The sequence below is a fragment of the Oncorhynchus tshawytscha genome, linkage group LG10 (assembly GCF_018296145.1).
Source record: "Oncorhynchus tshawytscha isolate Ot180627B linkage group LG10, Otsh_v2.0, whole genome shotgun sequence".
Classification (NCBI taxonomy): Eukaryota; Metazoa; Chordata; class Actinopteri; order Salmoniformes; family Salmonidae; genus Oncorhynchus; species Oncorhynchus tshawytscha.
The window spans coordinates 12645544-12654761 of NC_056438.1; the positions used below are offsets into that span (position 1 = coordinate 12645544).

A 9218-nucleotide genomic window follows, 5' to 3' on the forward strand; every position below is an offset into this window, starting at 1 on the left:
TCCTATCTGTCTTTTCTGTTTATCTCTCCTATCTATCTATCTCTCCCTCCTATTTCTCCTATTGGTCTCTCCTGTCTATCTCTCCTATTTAAAATCAAGTAATGGCATGTAAGCTGACACTGGGCTACTTCTTTCTCTTCCTGTCAGTGCAATGGAGAGCCACTCCCTGCTGAACCCCAACCTCCAGAACAGGGAGGGAGTCCTGTCCAGCTTCAGGACCACCTGGCAGGAGTTTGTTGAGGACCTGGGCTTCTGGAGGGTGCTGCTACTGCTGGTGGTCATCGCCTTGCTCTCTCTGGGCATCGCTTACTACGTCAGCGGGGTGCTGCCCTTCTCCGCCAGCCAGCTTGAGCTGGTACACTGAGGGTGGATGGACAGAGGGTGAAAGTTGGCTTGGGCTACATTCTGGTTATCCACCCTTGTCCAGAAGTGTGCACTTGCACACTCCTTTTTTATGGATTTAAAAGCGTAGGAGTGGTGTAAGCGTTGGCTGGATTCAACCTTTGTGAAATCGTTACGAGAAAGTGTGCAAGTGCACACTTCGGGAGAAGGGAGGAGAATGGGGACTCAGCCATGGATGCATCTGCAGTCTGACGTATGTGTGTTATATGAACATTTTCTCACTGTGGCCAGTTATGCATGAGAATGCACATCATTTCATGTGTCATTAATTTGTATGACTAAATTGACCAAATATCGACCAGTGACGTGACCATCTTCTTTCTGGAATACTGAGCTTTTAAAACATAACTATCAAAAAAAGAACATATTCAGTACCAGTCAATAGTTTGGAAACTAGAGTTTTTATTCAAGAAAAGCTGTCAAGGCAAAGGGTGGCTTCTTGGAGAATCTCAAATATAAAATATTTTGATTTGTTTAACACTTTTTTGGTTACTACGTGATTCCATATGTGTTATTTCATAGTTTGTCTTCACTATTATTCTACAATGTAGATTTAAAACAAACCTGGAATGAGTAGGTGTGTCCAACCTTTTGACTGATACTGTACATTTCTTACATGCAGTTTCATAACTTTTCATGTCTAATTTTTGACAGTATTCAGCTCTATATGAAGAAACTTGTATTATCGACCTTTTTCCTAATGTCACAACATGTATTTCTCTGTGTTGTGTGGAGTAACAAGCTGTATATTGCTATAGTTTTTTTTTGTGCGTAATTATTTACTTGTATTTTGTTTCTTCTCCTTCTGCTTATTGTTTTGAAAAGGGCCCATTTGTTAATTGATTTACCCTACAGGGTCAAATCCTCTTGCAAAGTCAATATTTTAGTTCTATTTCCATCCTTACCATTTTAACTGAAGTCTGTTTCTCTCACACTAGTTGCACATTTCCCTAATAATGCTAATCAGGCTATAACTGTTGTGTGGAAACTTACATGGAACAAACATCTAACAGTGTTTAGAGTTATCCTGGGTGTCAGTCTGTTTCTGCTCTCTTACCAACAAACTGTTCTGGGATCAGGCTAGTGTAGAGTTATCCTGGGTGTCAGTCTGTTTCTGCTCTCTTACCAACAAACTGTTCTGTTCATTTAACATTTATGAAGAGTTATTTCTAATATGATGTTATGTTTTTTTTGCTTTGTCTATCATAGCATTGTTGCAGGAATTTAATTCCTCTGTTTTAATTCCCAATTATAATTAAACACTCTGTCAATTCATAAGAATTTGTAAGATCCTTATTTTATAGAGATCGACAGAGCCCGGTCTTAAAGTCAAATAGCAGCCTTTATTCACGAGAGTACTGAACACGATACAGTTTACCACAGGTTATAAACTGAAAATTACATCATTAGTTTCAGCACCAACCCGTGCCATCTCCGTTCCAGTACAAAGGCTGTATGGTTCTCACATCGTCTCTCCCTACTAAGATCATATAATTTATGAGTCAAGGTCTTCTTGTGTAGATAAGCATTCTAGCCAGTCTGAAAAATATTGTTCATTCATTTCTACCAAGGAAGAGACAGTCATTGTTCTAACTCTTGACAACATTCACACACATTATATTCAGTACTGGGATCAAGAAAGAAAACTCATACATATACAGTAACATAATAGTATTCTGATTAGTCAGTCCTGATTGAAATGTATACATAATTAGTCATCATTGATAAAAAATTCCCTTAACAGCATCCATCATAGTAGACCTACATAGCACACAGAGGTACAGTATCCATCATCACATATTGTAAACCATGTAGTTTAACGATTGATTCAGTTGTTTTGTGTCTGTATCTTGTAGAATAACATTTGAGGTATATCCATAATGTGATGTGGAAAATGAATTGATCATGTACAAAATACATACTGAACTACCAAAATGTTTAATGTTTCTATTAATCAAATTGGAGACAGGAAACATTCCTCAAATAGGCAGAGGGAGGTCCATCAGTAGCCTTGGTAACAAGGCCTGGGGTAAAGTGAGGTCCATCATTAGTCTTGGTAACAAGGCCTGGGGTAGAGGGAGGTCCATCAGTAGCCTTGGTAACAACGCCTGGGGTAGAGGTAGGTCCATCAGTAGTCTTGGTAACAAGGCCTGGGGTAGAGGGAGGTCCATCAGTAGCCTTGGTAACAAGGCCTGGGGTAGAGGGAGGTCCATCAGTAGCCTTGGTAACAAGGCCTGTGGTAGAGGGAGGTCCATCAGTAGCCTTGGTAACAAGGCCTGTGGTAGAGGGAGGTCCATCAGTAGCCTTGGTAACAAGGCCTGGGGTAGAGGGAGGTCCATCAGTAGCCTTGGTCACAAGGCCTGTGGTAGAGGGAGGTGCATAGCAGACAAAACATGTCCCTGTCCCAATCCTGTCTTCTGTCTCTGATTCACTTTCACTTATGGTGACAGAGAGATGCTCCCCACCCTGTCCCCCTTATGGACAGGGACTGAATTGAGATCTCAAAAAATTCCCTTTAAACCACTCAGCCATTGTTTCTTTCAATCTACCTCCAAGAAAATAGAAAATAACAGCAACTAGGATGATCACCAAAACAACCACCAACACCACCTCCAACATTGTTGTCCTTCCTGTGTCATCGCAGTGCTTCTCTTTGGGAGTGACAGTGAGAATGACAGCTTCTGGAATTCCTCTCTGGTGGTCAGGGCCGAAGAGGCACAGGTATGTCCCCTGATCAGAAAGGCGTAGGTGGTTGAGGTTGAGGGAAAAATCTCCCTGTCGGTAACCATCGTTGGACCCAGAATCCCAGTTCACAAACCGAGGGCCATAGGTTATATTCCCTGCTGTGGCATTCAGTACAGTCTCTCCATCCTTATCGCAGTAGATGTGTACCTCACTGTGTTACTGTAATTTAATTATGCCAATGTGCTTTCATCAATTGAAAGCCCTTAATCTATTTTATGAGAATTTCTAAGATTTCTTGTTTGCATAAAATAGACGCAGACCAGTCTTTCAATAATAGGTAATAGAATTTATTCTCGGAGCGCGCTCCCACTTAATCACGTGCAGCAGTTTATATACAGATCATGACGTCATTTCATTGCTTTAACAGAATCCCCTCCTCTCGACCGGGACAAAGTAAGGTCAAAAGTTCATTCTAACTTACTAACACACTCCCAGGTAAATTTTGACCCCTCAACATTATCGATCACCACTGAACTGACAGTTTTAATTAACAGAAAACCTAGGAATGCACTCACTGCCTTATCTAAAAAACCCAGAGCTAAGTTTCTGTAGGTTCAACCATAGGCTAACGACCTTATCTGTTTTCACAGTCCACAACCCATTCGTTCCATTCCTAGTTGGAATGGTGTTCATTAACTTTTATTACTCTTTGTCCGTGTCACATAATCCCTTCTTATGAACTCATATAGTTAATCACTTATAAAACAGAGTATAAGTTTACTTAGTTACAATTCTATTTAAAATGGGGATATTGTTTATTCATTTATCCATAATAAATCCAACAACTGTCAAGCAGGTTTACCTTCAACAATGGGGACTAAAACTACAAATTGTACATCTTCTTGAGTCTTACCGCAGTGACACTCAAACCACCCGTTGTCATTAAATACAACAGAGGTGATGTTGAGATAGAGGTCTCCATCCCCGCGTTTAACCCTGTTCTCACAGGTTACTGCCTGCAGTCCTGAGTGGTAGAGCCTTAGCACACTTTTGAAGCTCAACTCTTCGGCCTCCGATGATGCCGATTGCCTCTTACCTGTTCTCGAAACTGTACTGCTCCGTGCTCCTCCCCATTTAGCCCCGAATGATTTTGTCTCATCCCAGAGGCTGTGACGATGTAAAACAAACTGGTTACACTGCAATGAATACTCCCATCATGAGCCCTGACCTGAGAAACTGCCATGTTGGTAATCGTAAATGACTCATTTCAGCATGTTATTGATATCATGTCTTGTTTTGAGGTGTTTTGACTGATATCATGTAAATGCAAATATGACAAATTCTCTAGCTAGCTAACCAACAACTGTAACGATGTATTTGAGACAAGTGGTTGTGAAAATGTATTTGTTTTCAATAAACATTGGAGACGAAATATTGAATAATTGTTGTCAACAATCTAAGCCAACCTCGTCTGTTTTTCCCCATGGTTGCACACATGTCGATTTTGTTGCTAACGCGACAGAGTTAGAACACAGGTATTGTGGTCAGTGAAGGGTAGGACAGTTGAACGTTTAATCAGGTTTAAGATTGAGTGAACTGCTAATATCGTTAAGGAACAGAAATGATTCCAGATTTGATCTTTAGCTCAATTCTGGTAAATATTATTTGCCTGTTGTTCATATTGCATGTGTGTGTGCATACACTCTAAAAAAGTAAAGGTTCCTAGAGACAGTGTTGCCAACTCCTCAGTAAGGAAAGTAGCTATTGGCTGTCCTAATCGTCCGCAGAAATCGCTAAATGACGTCATCGCCTAATTTGCATAATTGGCCATGTGCACGTAATTGTGATGGACGCTGCAGGAGAGAGGAATAACGTCGTGGGAGAGACAACAAGTCAGTAAAAACACCCTATATATGTTTAGAACTACAAATGAACTTTCTTCTGTCGATTCTTTTAAAAAAAATGTTATGTCATAATTCCAATCCTCCTCCTTTATCCGGGCTTGGGACCGGCAAAAGTGACCCAAAAGAGACACTCTGGCGGAGTTACTTCGTTTTTTATTTAATTTTTTAAGTTTGGTTTTTAACCTTATGGTCCACCTAGGAGCCTACAACAAGTCACAGTAAAACATGAACATTTTTAACCATAACAATTTTACATTTTTAAATGGACCAAAAAGAGACAATAGAAAAATCTGTCAATATGAGAAAATTATGGTAACTAGTCTGGCCCTAAATCAGGTTAAAAAAAAATTGAATAAAAACTATGTAAGCCAGGGCGTGATCAGCCAAGCAGGTCTTGGACCATGCGCGATTCAAGAACTCCGCTAGTAGATTGCGATCGACCTGCTTTAGGGGTTCTTCAAATTGAAACTGCGGGGAAACCCCTAAATTCGTCAAAGAATCCCTTTTAATGGATCCTCGAAGAACCTTTTGGGGTTAATTTTTGAACTACCCCTCACTTATAAATTATTATTATTAATAATACAAATAACAATAAAACAATAGTTTAGTTGTCAGGGTTTATGATTTAAATGTCAAAGTAGAGCCCCAAGTCCAATGGGTACATCCTCTGGCGTGTTGATGTTCTCCGTATCCACAGCCACAATGATTTTGCAGTGTATGGCGATAGAACAGGTTTCCTGTTATATTCATCAGAGGTGTAGGCAGGGTGAAGTTTGTTAATCCAAAAAATAAGTATTATACAGATGATTAACAAAACATGCACACAACAGTATTCATACCTTGGTTTTTATGGTGAATGTGAATGAAAAACTGTTTTGATGATGGTTTTCATACCCATATCTTGTCCATAATGTATAGGCCTAGGGGATATTCATTGAAGAGGTCAGGGAGGAGGATGGTAAATGTGATCTGCATGACTTACCAATACCAATACCTTTGTATGCCTCCTCGTCTGTATACCTGCAGACACAGACACAAGTGAGTAGTTCAGTCATCTGCACCCAATACAGCCTTCAACATATTCTTATAGCCTACATGTTCTTACAGCCTTCAACATGTTCTTATAGCCTTCAACATGTTCTTATAGCCTTCAACATATTCTTATAGCCTACATGTTCTTATAGCCTTCAACATGTTCTTATAGCCTTCAACATGTTCTTATAGCCTTCAACATGTTCTTATAGCCTTCAACATGTTCTTACAGCCTTCAACATATTCTTACAGCCTTCAACATGTTCTTATAGCCTTCAACATGTTCTTATAGCCTTCAACATATTCTTATAGCCTTCAACATATTCTTATAGCCTTCAACATGTTCTTATAGCCTTCAACATGTTCTTACAGCCTTCAACATATTCTTATAGCCTTCAACATGTTCTTACAGCCTTCAACATATTCTTATAGCCTTCAACATATTCTTACAGCCTTCAACATATTCTTATAGCCTTCAACATATTCTTATAGCCTTCAACATGTTCTTACAGCCTTCAACATATTCTTATAGCCTTCAACATATTCTTATAGCCTTCAACATGTTCTTATAGCCTTCAACATGTTCTTACAGCCTTCAACATATTCTTATAGCCTTCAACATGTTCTTACAGCCTTCAACATATTCTTATAGCCTTCAACATATTCTTACAGCCTTCAACATATTCTTATAGCCTTCAACATATTCTTATAGCCTTCAACATGTTCTTACAGCCTTCAACATATTCTTATAGCCTTCAACATATTCTTATAGCCTTCAACATGTTCTTATAGCCTTCAACATGTTCTTACAGCCTTCAACATATTCTTATAGCCTTCAACATGTTCTTACAGCCTTCAACATATTCTTATAGCCTTCAACATATTCTTACAGCCTTCAACATATTCTTATAGCCTTCAACATATTCTTACAGCCTTCAACATATTCTTATAGCCTTCAACATATTCTTATAGCCTTCAACATGTTCTTACAGCCTTCAACATATTCTTATAGCCTTCAACATATTCTTATAGCCTTCAACATGTTCTTATAGCCTTCAACATGTTCTTATAGCCTTCAACATATTCTTATAGCCTTCAACATGTTCTTATAGCCTTCAACATGTTCTTATAGCCTTCAACATGTTCTTATAGCCTTCAACATATTCTTATAGCCTTCAACATATTCTTATAGCCTTCAACATGTTCTTATAGCCTTCAACATGTTCTTACAGCCTTCAACATGTTCTTATAGCCTTCAACATGTTCTTACAGCCTTCAACATATTCTTATAGCCTTCAACATATTCTTATAGCCTTCAACATATTCTTACAGCCTTCAACATATTCTTATAGCCTTCAACATATTCTTATAGCCTTCAACATATTCTTATAGCCTTCAACATATTCTTATAGCCTTCAACATATTCTTACAGCCTTCAACATATTCTTATAGCCTTCAACATATTCTTATAGCCTTCAACATATTCTTATAGCCTTCAACATATTCTTACAGCCTTCAACATATTCTTATAGCCTTCAACATATTCTTATAGCCTTCAACATATTCTTATAGCGTACATATTCTTATAGCCTTCAACATATTCTTACCTCTTTGTTGATTGATATCCATTGAATTGTGTCCATCTTCTATTTTAAAAAGATTTGCACAAATATGAAAAGATAGATTGTATCATCATAAATCAAGATACATTTAGATCATACAAGGGACAAACCTTAAATTGAGGAGATCTTTACATTGTTCCATTAAGTGCCTGCACCTGCTGTACTTTCAAATCTACATTTTTCAGTTGGGCAGTTAGGTTCCTGCAAGAACCCCCACCAACTAAGGGGGTTCCTCGATTAACCCCACCTCCTATGGGGTTCTTGGAATAACCTTTTGGGGGCAATTTTCAGTAACAATCAACCTAAAGTTCTTTGAAGAACTTAGAATATCTTAGAAAAACCGTTGTTGAACCCCTCATTTTTTGTGTATTGCTTCTGTGTGTGTTTGTCTGTTCAGAATACTCCATATTGCTACGTCACTGAAACTATGCAGTCACCGTAATAATTCAATAGGAAACGAAGCGGTCTTCTGGTCAGACTCCGGAGACGGGCACATCGTGCACCACTCCCTAGCATTCTTCTTGCCAATGTCCAGTCTCTTGACAACAAGGTTGATGAAATCCGAGCAAGGGTAGCATTCCAGAGGGACATCAGAGACTGTAACGTTCTCTGCTTCACGGAAACATGGCTAACTGGAGAGACGCAATCCGAAGCGGTGCAGCCAGCGGGTTTCTCCACGCATCGCGCCGACAGGAACAAACATCTTTCTGGTAAGAAGACGGGCGGGGGCGTATGCCTTATGGCCAACGTGACATGGTGTGATGAAAGAAACATACAGGAACTCAAATCCTTCTGTTCACCTGATTTAGAATTCCTCACAATCAAATGTAGACCGCATTATCTACCAAGAGAATTCTCTTCGATTATAATCACAGCCGTATATATCCCCCAAGCAGACACATCGATGGCTCTGAACGAACTTTATTTAACTCTCTGCAAACTGGAAACGATTTATCCGGAGGCTGCATTCATTGTAGCTGGGGATTTTAACAAGGCTAATCTGAAAACAAGACTCCCTAAATTTTATCAGCATATCGATTGCGCAACCAGGGGTGGAAAGACCCTGGATCATTGTTACTCTAACTTCCGCGACGCATATAAGGCCCTGCCCCGCCCCCTTTCGGAAAAGCTGACCATGACTCCATTTTGTTGATCCCTGCCTACAGACAGAAACTAAAACAAGAAGCCCCCACGCTGAGGTCTGTCCAACGCTGGTCTGACCAAGCTGACTCCACACTCCAAGACTGCTTCCATCACGTGGACTGGGAGATGTTTCGTATTGCGTCAGACAACAACATTGACGAATACGCTGATACGGTGTGCGAGTTCATTAGAACGTGCGTTGAAGATGTCGTTCCCATAGCAACGATTAAAACATTCCCTAACCAGAAACCTTGGATTGATGGCAGCATTCGTGTGAAACTGAAGGCACGAACCACTGCTTTTAATCAGGGCAAGGTGTCTGGTAACATGACTGAATACAAACAGTGCAGCTATTCCCTCCGCAAGGCTATCAAACAAGCTAAGCGCCAGTACAGAGACAAAGTAGAATCTCAATTCAACGGCTCAGACA

At 39.7% G+C, this 9218-nt stretch overlaps 1 protein-coding gene across 2 annotated transcripts in view; it reads left to right on the plus strand.

Moving 5' to 3' along the window:
• LOC112259756 (ankyrin repeat domain-containing protein 46) overlaps positions 1-442 on the plus strand; it is a 9150-nt gene extending 8708 nt beyond the window's left edge. For both annotated transcript variants that reach the window (XM_024434383.2, XM_024434384.2), the window contains one exon: positions 148-442. In XM_024434383.2, the coding sequence (XP_024290151.1) occupies positions 148-364 (217 nt within the window). In that variant the 3' untranslated portion in view covers positions 365-442. The remainder of the gene's footprint in view (positions 1-147) is intronic.
• The last annotated feature ends 8776 nt before the right edge of the window (positions 443-9218 follow it).